The following is a 23,537-nucleotide window of genomic DNA, read 5'->3' on the forward strand; positions in this document are numbered from 1 at the left end:
GATGTCTATTTTGTACTAATTATTACCAAAAATCTTTCTAATTGTTTAAAGAGAGAAATAGCTATTTCCACTGTATATTCATTAATCTCATTTTTAAATCAGTAGGCATCCTTTATAGAAACAGTTTCTATAAAGGAATAGTACTTTCAAATGAAAAATTAATTTTCTCCAACTGAGAAAATAACAGTTAATTTGACAAATAAATGACTTAACCTCTTTCAATTTCTCTTCTGGATATACTTTAAAATTGATTGATTCAGTTATTTTGTTTCTAAGAAAGCAATTGCTTCACCTTAAACTTTTAAATATTATGTCTGCCCATTCTATTTATCCATGTTATCGTGTTATCATGATATAAAACTTGTATTTCTCTTTATTATTTCCAAATTCATACTCACATAATTTCATGCAGCTATAAATTGATTTAGTGAAATCTGCTACTCTCTTTTCCATGGGTTAAGTTCATGATTTTTTCCACTCATTTCTTAATCACATGGTCAGTAAATTTTTTAATATATGCACTGAATTTTATAATTGTTCTTTAACAGTCTTGTATGATATTTACTTGATTCCAATAGAAAAATCTAAATATTTAATTCATTGTCTCTTTAAAATATGTATTACCTTTCCTTCTTCCTTCCTCTTTGTCTTTCTTCCATCACCTAACAATGCTTCTGTGAGTGTGTGTAGAATCACCTATGTGGGTGCCAGAACTTGCATGAATGCATGTGCTATGAGATACATGTCCAGGTCAACAGATTAGTTGTAGGAGTCTATTCTCTTATTTTGCCATATGCAAAGTAAGGTCAAATAGTCAGTTTTCTGACATGAACTTATATTTATTCTGCCGTCATATGGTCCTGATTATATCAATCATAGTTTTTTATATAAAATGCTCTGCAACTAACCTAGGAATACCAATGTTCCCAAATTCATCAACATTCTGTAATATGTTATTATAAAATTAAATAATATCTGTCTTAAAACACATATAAGATTTATACTGACCACTGAACTAAAATTAAACAAAATGATCAACATCTACTTAGTAAGAACACTAAAAGAAAACTTTAAAATGAAATCATTTTCCTTAAATTATATCGTTATTCTTTATTTATTCACAGTCATTGATTTTCAAGATTCTATTTCTTCAGAATAATTCATTTTTGCATGCAGTTTGTCTTTTGATTTAGTTTATAAAACTATGTAATTCTTAGGTTGCTTACGGATTAAGGGACTATTAAGGAATGCAGAAAATGGAATGTTTATTAATGTTTGGAAATGTGATCAAAATTTGCAACTACAGAGAAATTGCCATCTATGCTGGTATGAAAAGATATAATTCTACTAGAGTATTCCAATTTTCCTAAGAGTAACAACTCATTAATTCCTCCAATAAAGCCACTAGTTGATCAAATTAGATTTGGAAGGAACTGTGCTATTGGTTTCTCACATGTGTCTTATCTGGGATGAATAGTCATTTGTTTATACATCTTGAGGAAATGTTCTTACATTAGGAAATAACACTTTGAATGCATGTAGAGCAATTAGTGTTACAACTAAAAGAACCTACCACACACTTCCATAAATAAATAGAGTCAAATGTAAAATATTTCTGTTTTTAATTTTTTATAAATAGTAATTGCTAAGTATATTCAGAAATCTTAAAAGGAAATAAATGTCATTTTAACTAATCTATTATTTTCTTAGTAATTTCAAATAATTACTGAGTATATAGAATTTTAGTTAACTATAAATAAATGATGGAGCTCAATGTTCTACTTTTAAATTTCTTATATGTTAATTCTTCTGTCAAAAATATCCATTGCTGCTGTGTCACTTGAACACTGCTTAATTGTGAGTCCTTTAGTATTTCCATATGATGCTAATACTGGAAACTCTTATAGCGAACACTTCTCAGCATACCAGATGGGACGCTCATAATAGGTCATATCACCTTTAAATTGCAAAATGTATCCAGATGTTTTACATTTTCAACCCTTTGGATTTGTCTTAATATTGTTGTCTAGGCAAGATAAAGAAAGATTGTTAAGGAATATTTACATATCTAGCTTATTACCTCTACATGAAGATCAAAGGGTCATTCTGTGGAATGCAGGGAAAGAGATAAGATTTCTTCACCAAAATGAATGAAGGCAGAACTGGATAGTTTTTTGTAAAGATATCTATAAAACTTTTCTATTAAACATTAAAATAGCAGATTTAAAATGAAAACAAAAGCAACATTACCTTTGAAACTTAATTGAAAATTTATTTCAGAAGAAAGTACAAACCTTGATACATGTTCACAAGAATGTCATGAGTTTTCCATACTAAAAACTGGATAAACTTCAAATTTAATAACATAGGTATCTCATAATATTACTCTTATATTATTGTGAAGCAAGACAATGATCAAGGCAACTAATAAAAAAAGGCACCTAATTTTAGAGTTCACAGGTCTTGAAGGTTAGAAATCAAGACCCATTATGTTGGGAAATAAGCAAATGAACAAGTCACTGAAGCAAAATTTTCTAAATATTGCTAGGGTGAATTTTTGGTGATGCCATCTTATTTTTATTCATTTCTTCTGATGTAAATTGTCCCTCATCCATATTCCTAAGTAGCTGCAATAAAATACATTTATTAACCCAACTAATATTTTAGTGGTACCCTTACTTTGACCTGTTCCTGAGCCTCCATGTAAGGTAAGCAGAAATGTTTCATGTCTTTTTCGGAAGAGTATAATACAACACACTACCTTTAGATACATTTTATCTTCTATATAAAATATTGGATTCACAATATTTCTTGTTCTGGAAACTATGCAAGAGAAAACGTCAATGTTCAAATATCAAATGTGTAGTTACATACAGAGTTAATGCTATACAGTTTATCTTAGTGTGTTTTAAATAGGAGCAGATTTTCCAATACACATCTGCAGAACTCAAGGTCTTAGAAGCAAACTCAATTAATCAGGTTGTGGTTGGACATGCCCAACTTGGAATGCACTACTGGTTGCCATGGAAATAAGTTGGGTGTCTTTCCTTGACTTTGCAGCTCTTTCTAACCTTCCCATCACCTTTCACTTTTATGCCTTATTCTTCTTTATTACATTATTGTAGCGTATACTTGGAATAAACACTATAATTGTTTTGCTATTTTTGTATTATTAAAGAAATTGCAATCCTCTATCATTTAAACAAAAAGCCTATTATTTCCAAATACAACAAATCCTATTTTAAATGCTGACAACCCGTAAATGTAGGCACCATGTCCAATTAGATACTGTGTTTTCAATATCATAGTTTGGTGTGGGATTCCTTTTGAATTCTATGATTACCATTAATGATTAACGAAATTTCTTTGAACCCTATAGCAAGGCAGAACTCAGGTAGGGAACACTAAGCTGAATGCTGGGCGAAAGGATACAGACAGAGAGAGAAGCCATGGAGTTGCCGCCAGAGTTAGACATGCTGAAATCTTGTTGGTAGGCCACAAGCCTCATGGTGATACAGAGATTAGTGGAGATTGGTTAAATTAAGTTGTAAGAGTTAGCCAGAAATATGCTAACAGTATTGCAAATAATATAGTTTCTGAATATTTCTGGAGTCTGGGTTTCCCGGAAACAGATAAGTAGACTTCTTATAACAAAAATTTGTCAATTATACATTATTTTTAACCAATTTAGCAATAACTTAGGAATGCAAATATCTCTGAAACTACTTTTATCATAGTATCTTTGTAGAAAATAAAGAAAATAAACAATATTTTTTCAAACCTGTATATTTATCCATTACTATTTATCTATTCATTTCAATTTGTCAAACTTTGCTCTTGGAGCTGGGAGGACCTTGGACTTAACATAGTGAAGGGAACCCTGATGGCTCTTTGTCTCTGAGAGGGGTGGAGTGGGGGTATGGGTGGAAGGGAGGGGAGGGAACGGGGAGGAGGAGGGAAGGAGATGGAAATCTTTAATAAAAAAATGAGGAAAAAATATATAAAGAAATAACAAAAAAACAAAAAAAAAGACACCTCATTTCAAATCAGAGAACCTTGAGTTCCGGTGCCTCAATGAATTCTTCATCAAATTACTAAAGAAGAATATATGAATGAACAATTTTATAATGAAAAGTATCTGGTTATCCAATAGCTGTGAACATCAAGAGCTAGCTCTACGTTGAAGAGTGACCTCTCCTTCAGATCAGACATTGTAGTAGGTACTGCATTTTGAGAGAGTGATGTGAAACACTAACAGTAGAGAACAGTATGCCTTAGTACTTTCAGAGTCAGCTAAGTTCACTTAAATCCAAATTTTCTCTTTTAGTGTAAATTAAAAGTTTTATCCATTCTTGAACTTGTCATTAGTATTTTTTTCATTTTGAACTGCAAGTGCTTCATCATATCTTCAACATTGTTGTCTAACTTTGCCTCTTCTTTATAATTTATTATTTTTTCTTATTCTAACCATCTGTTCCTCTAACAGAAGCCAAGAGGCTAAAAATGATTTTATTACTTGAATGGCAATTCCCAAAAGGGATGACCTTGCATAATTGCGTGAGATTTGTCATATAAGAAAGTTGTGATCTAAGAAGAAAATGAAGCAACTACAAATCAGAGAAACTTGAGTTCTGGTGCCTCAATGAATTCTTCATCAAATTACTAAAGAAGAATATATGAATGAACAATTTTATAATGAAAAGTATCTGGTTATCCAATAGCTGTGAACATCAAGAGCTAGCTCTACGTTGAAGAGTGACCTCTCCTTCAGATCAGCAATTTTATAAATCCTGCCTACCTACACTGCAAGTAATAGCCACATTTTGAATATTTATTAAAGGCCCTTATGAAATTATTAAGTCACCAAGATTTAACATTGCTGATTAGACAGTTAGTATAGGTACAACATTTGGTAACTTGAGCAGAAATAAAAGTTTGAGCCTGTTGTAAAACTTTTCAGAATACAGATTCTCACATAACTTATCACTGGGCCTAAACCAACAAGGAAACACTTGGCTCAGGGTAAGAACTGATGTCTGCCACACACTGCCATTAAGCATGGTGCTTTTTCAACAGAACAGATGGGCCTAATGCAGTTCAAATTTTTGCTCCTTTGATTCATAGATTTATATTTAAAGTATGAAAAGATGTTGATGTGTATATGCATGTTTCAATCCTTTGTGTAGGGCATCATGTGTACTATTTGTGTACCAATTAAAACACAAGTGTCTAACAATTAAGATCTTGTCAGCTCACTTTTATTTTTGTCTTATGTCAAACAATTGTTCATTTTTTAACAACTTGTGTATATGTTGTTGATGTATCAGCAACACTAAGAATTTTTAGTAAAACTTTATTCATCTAGAACATATAAAGTTATCCATTCTGCTTCTCATTGCCAGTTTCTCCATAGTACTATCACAGATTTCTAAGACATATCATGCCTTTTATACAAAATTATTATATGATATTATTTCCCTTTTAATTTAGGTAAATAGTTCATTATTGTGAATCAATAGAATTAGTGGAGACCTTCTCTGTTCTGAACCTTGGTTTTGATTCATATCACTTTAAGACTATAGAAATAGAATGTTTTTAGATAAAGGAAAGAGACTTTTTTCTCATATTTACAGATAAACATTGGCTAGTAATATTTCAAAAAAATAAAATTTGTTTAATGAATGTTTATAAAATACCCATTATGTTCTTTAAATATAATGTGCAATATTTAATGATCACCTTATAGATGTCTTAATTTGATATAGTGTGATTCAATTCTCAATTCAGATAAGAAATAGTATAATGTTTAGGATGTCTAACTATAATTTTAGTGTTATTTAAATTCCACTTTATTGTGATGGTAGTTTATAATTATGTATTTATGTCATTGTAAAATTGATTATTAAACAATGAAATAAACAAAAATTTGAAGTCAATTATGAATAAATATAAACCCATACATAAATTTACTTTTTCAAATACAATAACCCTGTAATGTAGAAAAGATGCATCTTCATTTTGACAGGTCACTTTACCCATCCTAAAGTTTCTTATGTACAATGTAAATCATTGATGTATTTTTTTCACTGATCACTATTATATTTAGCAATATTAGATTTGTTTATAGTAGATGGAGCATTATATATATATATATATATTCATTTGTACATTATAGTCATATGGCTGTGCAAGTGATAACATATTTATTCTCAAATTTTTTTATTTTTTCCAGTTTATTTATTTATTTATTTATTTATTTTTTTCTCATGGTTTATTTTTTTTTTATATTTAAAAATTTCCATCTCCTTCCCTCCTCCTCCCCCCTCCCTCCCCTCCTTCTCCCCTTTCTCTCCCCTCCTTCTCCCCCTTCCCTCCCCTCCCCTCCACCCATACCTCCCCTCCCTCCCTCTCAAGGCCAAGGAGCCATCAGGGTTCCCCACTCTATGCTAAGACCAAGGTCCTCCCAACTCCCCCCAGGTCCAGGAAGGTGATCGACCAAGCTGAGAAGGCTCCCACAGAGCCCGTCCATGAAGAACAATCAGAGCCCAGAGCCATTGTCCTTTGCTTCTCAGTCAGCCCCCGCTGTTGGCCACACTCAGAGAGACGGGTTTGGTCGCATGATCCATCAGTCCCATTCCAAGCACCGGACTGAGCTCCCAAGGTCCTGATGAGGAGCAGAAGGAGAGAGAACATGAGAAAGAAAGTCAGGACCGTGAGGGAACCTCCAGCTGGCGACAGATGGGGAAGGTGACTGAGCCCCACATTGGAGCACTGGACTGAGCTCCCAAGGTCCCGATGAGGAGCAGAAGGAGCGAGAACATGAGGGAGAAAGTCAGGAACGAGAGGGGTGCGTTCACTCATGGAGACGGTGGGACAGAACTAATGGCAGTTTATTTATTTTTTATTAAAAATTGCCATCTCCTCCCCTCCTCCTCCCCCTTCCCTCCCCTCCCCTCCACCCATACCCCCACTCCCTCCCTCTCCAGGCCAAAGAGCCATCAGGGTTCTCTACACTATGTTGAGTCCAAGGTCCTCCCAACTCCCTCCAGGTCCAGGAAGGTGAGCAACCAAACTGACAAGGCTCACACAGAGCCCGTCCATGTCTTAGAGACCAAGCCCATCGCCATTGTCCTTGGCTCCTCGGTCAGCCTCCATCATCAGCCACTTTCAGAGAGTCCGATTTGGTCGCATGTTCCATCAGTCCCATTCCAAGTGGACTTGGTGGTCTCCCGTTAGTTCTGTCCTGCCGTCTCAGTGGGTGAACGCATTCCTCACGGTTCTGACTTTCTTTCTCATGATCTCTCTCCTGGAGCAAAAGGAGGGAGATCATGAGCAAGGAAGTCAGGACCGTGAGGAGTGCATTTACCCATTGAGACGGTGGGACAGATCTAACGGGAGACCACCAAGTCCAGTTGGAATGGAACTGATGGAACAGGGGACCAAACCGGGCTCTCTGAATGTGGCTGACGGTGGAGGAGGACTGAGAAACCAAGGACAACGGCAATGAATGTGAACTCTACAGCATGGACGGGCTCACTGTGAGCCTTAACCTTCACCTGGCGATGGATGGAGATAGAAACAGAGCCCCCCATTGGAGCACCGGACTGAGCTCCCAATATTCTCAAAATTTTTAAAATTATATTAAGCATCTATGTTTAGTAAGTAATATGTCTATTTCACTGTCAGTTTGTACAAATAATTTAGCACCTATTTTATCCTCTCAAATTTTAATAAAGCAATATTTGTGGGTTATAATATTCATGAAAGACATTCTGAACTCTGAACCTTTCATTTATTCTGAATTCTATAATTTGAAATATTTGAAAACAAAAATTTCTAATATTAAACTTAAATTTCTTTTTTCACAATAAACTATTTACTTTATTCAAATTTGAACAGATGATTGTGACATTATTAGGTCTAGGGAATTACTCTTGCATTTTCAGAATGTATAGTTCTGATTCTATGCAAACAAATTGCAAAATGTCCTGAAATTAGACAGATATGTTTATATATGTTCACTTTTTACTATTATAAAACCAAGTTTCATGGCCAAATAAGTGGAATAACTTAATATTTATTTATAATAAAGTAGCTTTTTAACAAAATGATTCTGATGTCATTTTTAGGTTGTCTACCTGACTACATCCGAAATTTCCTATAACCCAAGGATGGGAAGGCACACATGTGAGTGATTTTTGTTAATTTGAAGTGGGAAGGTTCACTTCTTCTCTGGATCTTTAAGATAGGAAAACACACCTTCAATCCATATCATGATGTGGAAAATCATACCTTTAATGCAGATATTTTGAGCTAAAAAGTCTGCCTGTATTCTGGGCCAAGTCTTTTATTCTAGATAAAAACAGGCATGGAATAAGGAAACTTGTTTTTTGCCTACCTGGCACATCCTTGTTAGGCAGTCCATTCTTTCACTGCATTCAATCCTGCTTCTCTGTTTTTCCAGAATATACTGAACACCATCAAGACAGCAAGTCTCATGGCCTGAACAACTACCAGATACTTTGACTTTCCATTCATAGACACTCATTATGGCATGAGCTGCATTACAGCTTGTAAATCATTGTAATAAACACACTATACATACTGTATATATATGTGTGTGTGTGTGTGTGTGTGTGTGTGTGTGTGTGTGTATGTGTGTGCATACATATATGTAAGGAGAGAAAGACAAAGACCAAGAGATTCATTCCACCAGTTCTGTTTCTCTAGAGAACATTGACTCATTTGACGATGTAGTAGAAATCTTACAATTATCCAAAAGAATAATAATTATTATAGGAGATCATATATATTAAATATTTAGGAGAAAATATCTACAGAAGACACAAACAGCAATCAATATCCGGCTAATGCAGTGTTTATATTTTCAAGATTATTTTCTTTTATTATCACATTTCAGTAGGTAATTCTGGTTCAGGAATTAATATAACTAAATCAAAAGAAATTTATACTTACTGTGTAATTATAGTTCTAGACTACCCCAATATTCTCATTATGTTTGTATACAGAACATTCTCAAATGGTGCATGAATAATCTTAGCATCATATACTAGATTTAGGGCAGGAGATATAGTGAATGGAAAAGTGCATATCAGTCAGGAAAGTTTTGCTTAAACTTACACCACAGAAAATCCTTTTTATGAAAAAACAGGAAAAAAATGTTCTTGCAAGCATATGTACTCAGGAGAGGTTATTCCGTTGAATAAAATATGTTGTGTAAATTCTTTTTCTGTTGCTTTTATGAAACATCATCACTAAGGCAACTTATAGAATTCAGAATTTGTAGGCGCTTAGAGTTTCTGAGACATAAGAGTCCACTGTGGTGGGAAATCACAGAAGAAGCAAGTGTGGTGACAGCAACAAAAAACTGAAAACTCACACCTTTGATCAAGAAGAAAGAAGTGAGAGGAAATGGATATGTTAGAGACTAATATGCTTGTTAAGTTTAATTAATGACTTAACTTTTGCTAGGTAGGAATGGAAAATATTTATTAAAAGAACTCTTTACAAAGATGATATAAACTATCTAAACTGGATGGAGGCAGTGATTGCTACAATGCATTGAGGGGTAATGGACCAGTCTAACATGTCCAAGGCAGGATTAAATGTATAGTACTAAGAACATAAAAATTTCTTTCTCCTAATTTCCTGGTTTCCCTTGTGTTTTAGTCCTAAATGTTGTTTTTCCTGAAGAATTTCCCCTGAAATTTTATAAAGTGTTTTTCTGATATTGTCCTCTGGCTATCTCCTTGCTCTCCCTGTTCCTCATCCATGTGAGTTGTCTTTGGTTTCAACAGTATTATCTGAAAGTTTCAGCTGTGCCAGTCCCAAGAGATAGGACAGGGGCCAAAGTCAGCAAGACCACCCCCACCGTGAACAACAACAACAACAACAAATAGTGAGAAAGTAAATCTTACTTCCTTAACTTTAATGTATATAGAATATAACTTACAGAGATATAGCCTTTACTGAGTAACTCAAGAACACAAGCTAAAGATTGTTGTTTTCTTTCATTTTTCAGATTTATCTTATAGCTTTTTTAATCATTAAATAATGTTCATGGTAGCATAACTGAAGGGAAGGGAGTCTACTCTCATGTTCAAGACTCTGGCTTGTTCCTCATCGACAAAATTAAATAAGTAGTATAAACTTCCAAAGATAAGATTATTATTTTATTTGGGTGGAGTGTTCTATAGATGTCTGCTAAGTCCATTTGGTTCATTACCTCCATTAAGTCTTTCAATTCTCTGTTAGGTTTCTGTCTGATTGACCTGTCCATTGGTGAGAGAGGAGTGTTGAAGTCTCCAACTATTAATGTGTGTGGTTTGATGGCTGCCTTGAGTTCTAGAAGTGTTTCTTTTACATAAGTGGGAGCTTTTATATTAGGGGCATAGATATTCAGGATTGAGACTTCATTCTGAAGGATTTTTCCTGTTATGAGTATAAATTGTCCCTTTCCATCTCTTCTGATTGATTTTAGTTTGAAGTCAACTTTATTGGAAATTAGTATGGCCACACCGGCTTGTGAAGCAAAGGACAGTGGCGCTGGTCTCTGATTCTTCTGCATGGACGGGATCTGTTGGAGCCTTCTCAGCTTGGTTGATCACCTTCCTGGACCTGGGGGGAGTTGGGAGGACCTTGGTCTTAACATAGAGTAGGGAACCCGGATGGCTCCTTGGCCTGGAGAGGGAGGGAGGGGAGGTATAGGTGGAGGGGAGGGAGGGAAGGTGGAGAAGGAGGGGAGGGAAGGGGGAGGAGGAGGGGAGGGAAGGGGGAGGAGGAAGGGAGGAGATGGAAATTTTTATATATAAAAAAAATAAACCATGAAAAAAAAAAGATTGTTATTTTAGGCAAGGTACCTAAAGAGCTTAAGAGTTGAACATTTCTCTGTCTTAAGTAGTTTTTGTAAGTGTGTGATCACTCACTATTAGTATTCTCACTTAACTTAATTTGCCTTAAATGATATAATTTTGTGAAATAATGCATTTACATACATCACAAATAAGCACAATAATAAAATTGAAGAAAATTATTTCTCTCTGAATCACTATCATTTCAAGAATTTTATCTGATAAACAAGAAGCAGAAAAATATGAGAAGTCAGTAGTGGCCTGGAAATTAATGTAGCACATTTTCATATTTTTTCATAAAAACAAAATTATAGATGCAAATTCAAAGAAAGTATGTACCCTCAACTTAAATATACATTTAAAAGTATGTACTTAAATATTAAATTACATAGTAGATATCCTGTGTTTTATAGTATAAAATACTTACCAATAACAGGGTAGTGATACTAAGTAGGAATTTGCACATTTTTCTTGCTGGGTAAATTAAAAAGTTTGAGCCTCAATCGTTTGGCTTTCTCGTTAGGTATAAAAAGCAAATAAAGGAGTGAAAAATATCACCTAGACTCTCTTAATGCTTCAAAGAGATAATGAACACTTCCCAGACAAGGGAAGTGTTCTGAAATCTACTTGGAGTCTAAAACTCCCTTGTGTTATGATCTATAAACCGTGAAAAATGTGTGAGAACTTATTCAAGTGATTTCCACAGATTCCACTTATGGTTGCTTAATTGAGCCTCATTTTTGCCCCAAACCATCCCTCTTATTGAAACCTTGTATCAGATAGGTTGACTGTAAAAGCATCATCTTGACATTTTTATGATGTCTTAAAATAAATAAATGTCATGGCTTCACTTTAAAAAGCACAGTTTTTCAAGTAGTAAAACATAAAGCTAGAAATTTATCTCAGTATCTGCCCGCTACATTTTCCCATTATTTCTTGAGAAGATCTTTGTCTTTACCACTATGTGTTCCTCTTCTTTTTGTCTTGAGCTTATGTCTAAACCTAAGAGATGGCTTTCCTCTATTTCGTGTGGTTTTCATGTGATAGGGCACTTTTCAACCATCAGCTTTTCTGCTCCTTTACTCCCTTTGCGCTTCCTCAAGGCAGTTATCCCATTTGACAAAAGACATATTCTCCATTTACCTGCCCCAACCTGGGCTTAAGCTTTATAAAAGCAAAGTGATTGTCTAGTTTGATTCATAGCTTTTCTCCAGTGCTAATACACTGTCTGGCCTTTACTGAAGAAATGAATGGATTTTCTGCTCAAGATTCTGCTCAAAATATCATACCAGCTCATTGCCCTATTCCTCAATATCATTTTCTTAAAGTAACTATGTAATATCAACAATAACAAATTATTTTATATGTGTCAGTCTAATTATATAATACTACTGTAATTTTAGAAATGCAAAAGCATATACTTAATAATAATGTACCATGATTAATTAAAACCCAGAAATGGATATTAGGATTCAAGCTGAAGATCAAAAAAGCAAAGCAACCAAGACACTAAAGAATTCTTACCTCTACCAAGGCTCAGACAAACAGGTGATCCTGTCCTCAAAGTGAGTGTAGACTGCAAAGCTTTCTGCCAAACCTCAGAATGCAGACTGAGACCTTGAACTCCTTTGTCCTACCGTTTTACGTTCCTCTCTAGTGCTGGGATTAAAGGCATGCACCAATACTGCCTAGTCTCTATGGCTAGCTAACGTGGATGCTCAGATTAAAGCTGTCTGCCACCACTGCCTGGCCAGTAAGGCTGAGTACTGTGGCTATCTTTGCACTCTGATCTTCAGACAAGCTTTATTTATGAAAAATAAATAAATAATATACAACTAAATATAATAGCTTTATTGTAGTTTTTCATTTCAAATTGTTTCTAGTTTTATTTTGTGCTTATGAGTGTTTGCCCACATGTATGTAAGAATACAATTTGTAGCCGGGCGGTGGTGGCGCATGCTCTTAATCCCAGCACTCGAGAGGCAGAGGCAGGCAGATCTCTGAGTTCGAGGCCAGCCTGGTCTACAAGAGCTAGTTCCAGGACAGGCTCTAGAAACTACAGGGAAACCCTGTCTCAAAAAACCAAAAAAAAAAAAAAAAAAAAAAAAAAAATACAATTTGTGCCTGATCCACATTAACACCAAAACAAAAATGTGGGTGCCTGAAGCTGAACCTGAATCTTCTGAAAGTGCGCTTAATATTTTCAGCCACTGAGCCATCTCTCCAGTCCCAAGTCTCCATTTTTAATCAATCAATAATGATAGTTTAATAACCACAAGAGAGATACATATTTACTAATATCAATATGGAGTTACCTTTAAAATTATCTGGTGATCTCATTGCTCCTCAGATTAATTATTAGTAACCAAATAAAGCAAATGAGAGCCCTGTAACTCCTATTTTAACACTTGTTTTTAGTGTTTAATATTATCATGATAGTGTGCATTGGATTTTTATTTTGTATAAATTATTCTTATTTACTTTAAGCACAGAATAAATAAATCCTCTAAAATATTGAAACATTTGAAAATACATACTTGAATGACTGACCTCTAATTTTTTATAAAATGAGAAATGGGAAATTGATTAGCAAATAAATATTTAAAATATATGTTTAGAAGTGATGGCTAAAACTGCATGTGAATTTTATGCTAACTAGAATACAAGAGAATTATCTGAGCATATCTATGAGGAATTATTTTGAATGAGTTAATTATATTAAGGAGACTCATTCTAACATGGGTAGCATCATTCATGGCTAGGGTCCCAGACTGCGTCAAAACAAGAAACTTTCTGAACACTATTATTTCTTGTTCTTTGTTCCCTGACTATTTGTATAATATGATATAGCAGCCCCATAGCCCAAGACATCCATATCATAATGGAAATATTTTCAAATGGTGAGTCAAAATGAACTCTTTTAGTCTGGTATTTGTCATAACAATAGGAAAAATAGTAAACACAGTGAGTGAAAATTTAATAGATACGTAGGTACAAATATTAGTTTGTTTCCTGCCAGTGACTGCTATAGTGTTTGAGGAACTTTACATATTATATTAAGTTTGATTTTACATATTATATTAAGTTTGATAAAAAGATTTCTTTTATCAAATATTGCTGTTTACTGAACCAATTTTATATATTTGGGTAACAATCTATAACATTTTTTAGACAGTAACAATACAAATTACAGTCACAATAAAGTCATACCAGTTTAGGAAAATTAATACAATAATTTTATATAAATATAGCTATAATAGCTCACACAAAGATATACATAACCACAGTTCTGCTATAGCATTTTTACATATTAAATGTGCTGTTTTATATCTCCTCATTTTTGGTAATGTCAGAAGTAATAGGAAGCAAATCTGCCTACATATTTCTCTATTTTAATATATACATATTCATGCTTCTGTGAACTCAATAATATTAATATATATTATATGTATAAAAGACAAAATATTATAAAATTAAATGATATGAAAAACACTTGCTACTACATAAAATTATTTGAAATATTGTTGAAGTATGAGAATAAATTAATAAATGAAGTTGGAGTACCTAAAATTACATATTTAAAGTGAAGCTAACAATCACAAGCACACAAAAGTTAGTTTTAAATGCTATGATCTATCTGTAGAATTACATTTCAATAAAGTTGTATATCAAAAAGCCTTATTCAACATGGGAAAAATGTGCTATACAGATTAAAGTTGTTCATGCAAAAGATGTTGAGAGGAAATAACAGGATATAGTTGATTTATGGTTTGAAGCTGAAATGTCCCCAACTGATTTTATTTCTATTGGAAAGTGGTATAATCTCTTTTTAAGAAGTTGGACTAATGGAAGCTATATCCCATATCTTTGATAATATAATGGTATAACTGTTATGATCTGAAGCTAGAAATGAATGCTACAACACTTCTGCTGGAATACCTGCTCTGTACGTGGTAGTAACTTGGGACACAGTGGAGACTGGACAGCTAAGATAGGTTATTGGGACAGTCCTTTCAATGCTATGACTCTACTACATTTCTGGTCCTATTTATTTATTTATTTTTATATTGTTATTAAAAATTTCTGCCTCCTCCCCACCTCCCATTTACCTCCCCCTTCCCCGTCCACTCCCCCTCTCTCTCGTGTCCAAAGAGCCTGAAGGATTCCCAGCCCTGTGGGAAGTCCAATTTCCTCCCCACTCCATCCAGGTCTAGGAAGGTGAACATCCAAACAGGCTAGCCCCACCCCCCCCCCCAAAAAAAGCCAATATATGTAGTAGGATCAAAATCCAGTGCCATTGTCCTTGGCTTCTCAGCAGCCCTCATTGTCTACCATGTTCAGGGAGTCCGGTTTTATCCTGTGCTTTTTCAGTCCCAGTCCAGCTGGCCTTGGTGAGCTCCAATTAGATCAGCCCCACCATCTCGGTGGGTAGATGCACCCCTCGCGGTCCTGACTTCGTTGCTCATGTTCTGCCTCCTTCTGCTCCTCATTTGGACCTTGGGAGTTCAGTCCGGTGCTCCAATGTGGGTCTCTGTCTATATCACCATCCATGGCCAGATGAAGGTTTTATGGTGATATGCAAGATATTCATCAGTATGGCTATAGGATCTGACCTTTTCCGGCTCCCTCTCCTCAGCTGCCCAAGGAACTAGCTGGGGGCATCTTCCTGGATACCTGGGAACCCCTCTAGAGTCAAGTCTCTTGACAACCGTAAAATGGCTCCCTTAATTAAGATATATGCTTCCCTGCTCCCATAGCTACCCTTCCTATATCCCAATCATCCCATTCACCCAAGCTCTCCCCATCATCCACTTCACACTTTTCTCTCCCCATCCCCCCCTCCCCCCATCCCACCCCATCCCCATGTTCCCATTTTTTGTTCGGCAATCTTGTCTATTTCCAGTATCCAGGAGGATAACTATATGTTTTTCTTTGGGTTCACCTTCTTATATAGCTTCTCTAGGATTTTTTTACGGATTATAGGCTCGATGTCCTTTATTTATGGCTAGAAACCAATTATGAGTGAGTACATCCCATGTTCATCTTTTTGGGCCTGGGTTACCTCACTCAGGATGGTGTTTTCTATTTCCATCCATTTGCATGCAAAACTCAAGATGTTATTGTTTTTTACCGCCGAGTAGTACTCTAATATGTATATATTCCACACTTTCTTCATCCATTCTTCCACTGAAGGGCATCTAGGTTGTTTCCAGGTTCTGGCTATTACAAATAATGCTGCTATAAACATAGTTGAACAAATGCTTTTGTAATATGATTGGGCATCTCTTGGGTAAATTCCCAAGAGTGGGATTGCTGGGTCCTGGTGTAGGTTGATCCCGAATTTCCTGAGAAAATGCCACACTGCTTTCCAAAGTGGTTGCACAAGTTTGCATTCCCACCAGCAATGGATGAGTGTACCCCTTACTCCACAACCTCTCCAGCAAAGGCTATCATTGGTGTTTTTGATTTTAGCTAATCTGACAGGTGTCATCCCTGCATCTCTGGGATGTAGCCTACTTGCTTATGGTGGACAATCTTTCTTTATATATTGGATTTAGTTTTTGTGTAATTTATTGAGTATTTTTGCATCAATGTTCATGAGGGTAATTGGTATGTAATTTTCCTTCTTTGTTAAATCTTTGTGTACTTTGGGCATCTGATTTACTGTGGCCTTATAAAATGAATTTTCAATGCTCCTTCTGTTTCTATTTTTTAGAATAATTAGAAAAGTATCAATATTATCTCATCTTTGAAAGTATGGCAAAACTCTGTCTTAAAACCATGAAGACCATGGGTGTTATTGATTGGGAGAGTTTTCATTACTGCTTCCACTTCATTTGGATTAAAGAACTTTTTAAATTGCTTATCTAATCTTGATTTAATTTTGGTATATGGAATCTATTGAGAAATCTGTTCATTTCTTTTAGCTTTTCCAGTTTTGTGGAAAGCCAATTTTTGGAATATAACCTAATGATACTTTGGATCTCCCAGGTGTCTGCTGTTATGCCCCTAAATAGATATTCATGGTTTATTAATTTGGCTATTCTCTTTGTCTTTTAGTTAGTTGGGATTAGGGTTTTTCCATTTGGTTGATTTTCTCAAAGATCCAACTCTTTGTTTCATTGATTCTTTGTTTTGCTCTCTTTGTTTCTCCCATTGATTTCACTTCTCAGTTTGATTATTTCCTGCCATCTTCTCCTGGGTGTGTTTGCTTCTTTTTATAGGATTTTAAGGTGTGCTGTTAAGTTACTAGCATGAGATTCTGCAATTGCTCGAAAGGCCCTTAGTTGTGTGAACTTCCCTCTTATCTCTTCTTTCATTGTATCCATAAGTTTGGGTATGTTATGCTTCCTTTGTCATTGAATTCTAGGATGTTTCATTTATTTATTTATTTATTTATTTATTTATTTATATTTCTGCTTTGACCCAGAAGTCATTTAAAGATATTTTTTCAGTTTCCAATTTTTAGTGTTTCAGACTTTTTTTAGTTCTTGTTGAATGAAATTTAGCTTTTATTCCATGTAGGTCAGATAGGGTACAGGTTATTTCTGTTTTCTCATATCTGATGTAATTTTCTTTGTGACTAAGTATTCTGGGTTTGGGATTATTATAATTTTAAGGTCCTGATTTCTAGCATTGTCTTTGTAGGATGGGTTGAAAGACCCCCAAATGAAAGACCCCCAGTGTGGGGAGACTCTCACTCAAGTCTCGGGATAACATGACCCCCCCCCCAGAAACTCATGAGAGACCATCCTTGCTGCAATCACACGAGGTTTTAATGATGAGATGAGACTGGAACCAGTGCACTGGGGCCAAGACTCATAACCCACGCAGGGGAAAAGTTCGACCCCGAGTGACCAGGAGAAGGAGTTTTTAAGGGAAGAAACCACAGCTCAGTGATCTGAAAGGGGCAGGGAAGGTGTAGAAAATTCCGAGAATACCAGTGATGATCACAAGGGGGCAACTCCCTGCCTCTCAAGATCACTCTCAGGGTCATAATCAGCTAGTTCCTGAAACACAGTATTCCAAAATAACAATGATAATCACAAGGGGGAAACTCCCTGTTTCTCAAGATTATTCTCAAGATTACGATTTAACTTTATCTTCAACAAGTTCCTGAAACATAGTCACTGAACCGGCTAATCCTAGATTTCTGATTCTTCTCTTCCTGCTTGGATTTTTGGCTATTTTCTTCCTGCTGAGGGTTGGGGGGGGGGGAGGGGAGGAACCTGGATTTATCCAGGGCTTTCTTTGGGGAGATCTTTCAGGGTATTCTGATTTTTTTTTTGTTTGTTTGTTCGTTTCCTTTTAGGTGTTCTTGTATTTTTGTCCTGGATTTCTGTCAGTCAGAATGTCTTCTAAGGTGTCTGTCCAAGTTCAGGGTTAACCTTCTGACAACTGGCTTGTTTGGTACATGAAGGCGTTTTTTTTTCTTTTGACTGGCATAGCCTACAAGCTGAGCAGTTGGTGTCTTGAAAGACCCCCACTCAATAATAGCAGCTAGCAGCAGTAACGCCATTTCGCAAGGCATAAAATTTTACCAGCGCAGAGGACAGGGAAGCTCAGTTAAAGTTCAGCTCAGAAAAACAAGGGCGGTGGGGGCCAAGCAGGATATCTGTGGTCAGACACCCGGCCATGAGCAAGGGAACGGAAACAGCTTGTGCCCTAGATAAACGAAGTTAACTTGCATATCTGATTTCTTGGAAACCCCCTGGAAGTGCCCAGCTGTCCCTAGTTTAAACCCGAGCCTTGTTTAAATTGTCCAATCAGAACCCTGTAACTACGCTTCTCACTTCTGTACCCGCGCTTTTGCTCCCCGACCCTATAAAAACCCACTGCTCCAGCCTAAAGGCGCACTAGTCCTCCGAGAGACTAAGTCGCCCTAGGTACCTGTGTATCTGAATAAAGCCTCTTGCTTTTTGCATCCGAAGAATGGTCTCGCTGTTCCTTGGGAGGGTCTTCCCAGACTGAAAGACAACCCACTTCGGGGGTCTTTCATTTGGGGGCCCGTCCGGGATTTGAAGACCCCTGCCCAGGGACCACCGACTCACCACCGGGAGGTAAGCTGGCCAGCGATCGCTTTATGTGACTGTCTGTATTGTGTTTTTATGTTTGCGCCTGCGCCAGTGTCTGCACTAGTTAGCTGACTAGATCTGTATTTGGCGGACCCGTGGAGGAACTGACGAGTTCGTACTCCCGACCGCAGCCCTGGGAGACGTCCCGAGGGCATCTGGGGTCCGATTCGAGACCCGTCCGTATTCAGTGAACCCCACCCGGATTGGGCTGTTTGGAGCTCCTCCGCAGTCAGAAGGGTACGTGGTTCTTCTGGGAGTAGAGAGATCCGGACTCTAGCTATCTCCAACTCAGACTTTGCTCTCGGTTCTACGCCGAAGCCGCGCTGTGCGATTTTGTTGTTTTGTTATTGGTTTTCTGTTCTTTTGTTTGGTTTTGTCTGTGTCCGTGTTTGAAAATATGGGACAGTCCTTAATTACCCCTTTGAGTCTAACTTTACAGCACTGGAGGGACGTCCAGGACATTGCGAACAACCAGTCCGTGGAAGTCCGAAAAAGGCGTTAGGTCACTTTCTGTTCGTCTGAATGGCCCACGTTTAACGTGGGCTGGCCGAGGGATGGTACATCCGACCTTACTATTATTTCACAGGTCAAAGCCAAAGTGATGGACCCCGGCCCTCATGGGCACCCAGACCAAGTTGCCTACATCGTGACTTGGGAGGCAATGGCATATGATCCACCACCATGGGTTAAGCCTTTTGTCCCTCCCAAACCCCCACTTCCTCCGTCTGCTCCCTCCTTACCCCCTCCACTCCTCCCCACTCCAACAGGACCCCCATCCCGCTCATCTCTATATCCGACTCTTACTGACCCCTCAAAAATCAAACCTCCTCCTCCGCAGGTTCTGCCCGCGGGGGATGACCTATTGGTAGACCTCCTCACGGAGGACCCCCCTCCCTACCGAGAACAGGCCCTCCCGCCTCAGGAGGCCGACTCGACCGATGAAAACGAGGGGCCTGCCGCGCCATCTCCCGCTGCCCCGTCCCCCATGGCAGCCCGCTTAAGGGGACGGCGAGACCAGCAGCTGGCCGCGGATTCTACTTCCTCTCAGGCATTCCCTCTCCGGACCGGAGGAAATGGCCAACTACAATACTGGCCGTTCTCCTCCTCCGACCTATATAACTGGAAAAATAACAATCCCTCTTTTTCTGAAGACCCAGTTAGGCTGACTGCTCTAATTGAGTCGGTCCTGATTACTCATCAGCCCACCTGGGATGATTGCCAACAATTACTGCAGACTTTGCTGACTTCGGAGGAGAAGCAGAGAGTCCTCCTGGAGGCTCGAAAGGCGGTTCGGGGAACAGACGGACGTCCCACCCAGCTGCCTAATGAAATAGATGCCGCTTTTCCCTTCGAACGTTCCAACTGGGACTTCACCACCCAGGAAGGTAGGAATCACCTAATTCTCTATCGCCAGTTGCTCATAGCGGGTCTCCATGGGGCAGGCCGACGCCCCACCAACCTGGCTAAAGTTAAACAGGTATTGCAGGGACCAGGAGAAACTCCCTCAGCGTTCTTAGAGCGACTCAAAGAAGCCTATCGTAGATACACCCCTTATGACCCAGAAGATCCAGGGCAAGAAACTAGCGTAGCTATGTCTTTTGGCAATCTGCTCCGGATATCAAACGCAGACTCGAGTGCCTAGAAAACTTAAGGGAGAGTTCGCTCAGGGACCTACTAAAGGAGGCAGAAAGAATTTACAATAAGAGAGAGACTCCAGAAGAAAGGGAGGACCGTCTTAGAAAGGAGGCAGAGGAAAGAGAGGACCGTCGCAGAAAAAACGCTGAGAAAAAGAAAAAAAAAAAGGGACCGTAAGAGACATAAGGAGATGAGCAAACTCTTGGCCACCGTAGTTTCCAGTCAAAGACAGGGTAGACAGGAGGGAGACCGGAGGGGGCCCCAGGTGGGGCAAGGACCAACAAAAGGCATATCAGGAAATAAAGCGGGCCTTACTCACCGCTCCCGCATTGGGACTCCCAGACCTAACTAAGCCATTTGAACTGTTTGTGGACGAAAAACAGGGTTACGCAAAAGGGGTCCTAACTCAAAAACTGGGTCCTTGGAGACGTCCTGTAGCTTATCTCTCGAAGAAGCTCGACCCAGTGGCTTCAGGATGGCCGCCCTGCCTGCGAATGGTAGCGGCAATTGCAGTCCTTACCAAGGACGCGGGTAAACTAACTCTGGGCCAGCCATTGACCATCCTGGCACCTCATGCGGTGAAAGCCTTGGTTAAGCAGCCTCCAGACCGTTGGCTCTCTAATGCCCGCATGACCCACTACCAAGCCATGCTCCTGGATACGGACCGGGTGCACTTCGGACCTGTGGTAACCCTAAACCCTGCAACCCTGCTCCCTTTGCCGGAGGGAGGGGCGAAACACAATTGCCTCAACCCTGCTCCCTTTGCCGGAGGGAGGGGCGAAACACAATTGCCTCGAGATCCTTGCGGAAATGCACGGGACCAGACCGGACCTGACGGATCAACCCCTCCAGAACGCTGATTTTACCTGGTATACAGACGGGAGCAGCTTTCTAAAAGATGGTCAACGAAGAGCCGGGGCTGCGGTGACCACCGAAACCGAGGTAATCTGGGCAGAAGCCCTTCCAGCCGGAACCTCTGCCCAGCGGGCTGAACTCGTTGCGCTCACCCAGGCTCTCAAGCTGGCAGAAGGTAAGAAGCTTAATGTCTATACTGATAGCCGGTACGCCTTTGCCACTGCCCACATCCACGGGGAGATTTATCGGAGGCGGGGACTGCTAACATCCGAGGGCAAGGAAATTAAAAATAAAAACGAGATCTTGGCCTTACTAAAAGCCCTGTTTTTACCCCGAAAACTAAGTATAATCCATTGCCCAGGACACCAAAAAGGGGACAGCCCCGAGGCCCGAGGCAACCGAATGGCTGACGGGGCCGCACGAGAGGCCGCTATAGGCATGACGCCAGGCGCCTCACAAGTCCTCACGATTGCCCCAGAAGATACCAACGCCCCTCCTTTACATTGTCCCTTCCACTATACCAGAGAGGACACGGAGATACTAAAAAGAATGGGGGCTTCTCATGATTTGGCCAGAGGGCATTGGGTCTTCCAAGGCAGATCTGTGGTGCCCACAAAACAGACTTTCGAACTGATAGATTATTTACACAAGCTGACTCACCTTAGTCCTCGGAAAATGAAAACTATCCTAGACAGAGAAGAAAGCTTCCATTATTTGCTAGGCAGAGACAAAATCCTACAACAAGTAGCTGATGCCTGCAGGGCATGCGCTCAGGTCAATGCTGGAAAATCCAAATTCGGGACAGGAATCCGGGTACGAGGACACCGACCAGGTACCCATTGGGAAATTGATTTCACTGAAATTAAGCCTGGACAATATGGATACAAATATCTGTTGGTATTTGTTGACACCTTCTCCGGATGGGTAGAAGCCTACCCGACCAAACATGAAACAGCCAAGATAGTGACCAAGAAGCTGTTGGAAGAGATTTTCCCCAGGTACGGCATGCCCCAGGTACTGGGAACCAACAATGGGCCCGCCTTTGTCTCCCAGGTAAGTCAGTTGGTGGCCAAGCTCTTGGGGATTGATTGGAAATTACATTATGCTTACCGACCCCAAAGTTCAGGACAGGTAGAGAGGATGAATAGAACAATCAAGGAGACTCTAACTAAATTAACGCTTGCAACTGGCACTAGAGATTGGGTACTCCTACTACCCCTAGCCCTTTATCGTGCCCGCAACACTCCAGGACCTCATGGACTTACTCCCTTTGAGATATTATATGGGGCGCCCCCGCCCCTCATTAATTTTTTTGACCCCGATATTTCAGACTTTGCTAACAGTCCCTCTTTGCAAGCTCACTTACAGGCACTCCAGGCCGTGCAGAGGGAAGTCTGGAAGCCACTTGCTGCCGCTTACAAAGACCAGCTGGACAGACCAGTGATACCCCACAACTACCAAATTGGTGACGCGGTTTGGGTCCGCAGACATCGGACTAAGAATTTGGAAGGGACCCTACACTGTGCTGCTGACTACTCCGACTGCTCTCAAGGTCGACGGCATTGCGGCCTGGGTCCACGCCTCCCACGTAAAAGCGGCCCGACCGGACGAGAAAACATCAGAATCATCATGAAAGGTTCAACGTTCTCAAAACCCTCTAAAGATAAGACTTACTCGGGAGCCCCCCTAATCATTTTATGGGCCCCCTCATAATCATACTGTTAATCTTGCTGTTCGGGCCTTGTATCCTCAACCGTCTGGTTCAGTTCATGAAAGACAGGCTGTCAGTTATACAGGCCTTGGTCTTGACCCAACAATACCACCAACTTAAACAGTTTGACCCTGAAGATGTAGGAAACCAAGTCAGCTGAATAAAGGATTTTATTCAGTTTAAAGAAAAAGGGGGGAATGAAAGACCCCCACTCAATAATAGCAGCTAGCAGCAGTAACGCCATTTCGCAAGGCATAAAATTTTACCAGCGCAGAGGACAGGGAAGCTCAGTTAAAGTTCAGCTCAGAAAAACAAGGGCGGTGGGGGCCAAGCAGGATATCTGTGGTCAGACACCCGGCCATGAGCAAGGGAACGGAAACAGCTTGTGCC

The 23,537-nt window shown here is 39.0% G+C and overlaps 1 protein-coding gene across 1 annotated transcript; it reads left to right on the forward strand.

The window, feature by feature from the left end:
* Positions 1-19,297: 19,297 nt before the first annotated feature.
* LOC121677317 lies at positions 19,298-21,441 on the forward strand. Its single transcript, XM_042055802.1, is given in 3 exon segments — positions 19,298-20,541; positions 20,544-20,629; positions 20,797-21,441. Coding segments are annotated over 3 exon segments (1,929 nt in total). The 5' UTR covers positions 19,298-19,343.
* Positions 21,442-23,537: the final 2,096 nt, after the last annotated feature.

Source organism: Arvicola amphibius, chromosome 10 (assembly GCF_903992535.2).
Source record: "Arvicola amphibius chromosome 10, mArvAmp1.2, whole genome shotgun sequence".
NCBI lineage: Eukaryota > Metazoa > Chordata > Mammalia > Rodentia > Cricetidae > Arvicola > Arvicola amphibius.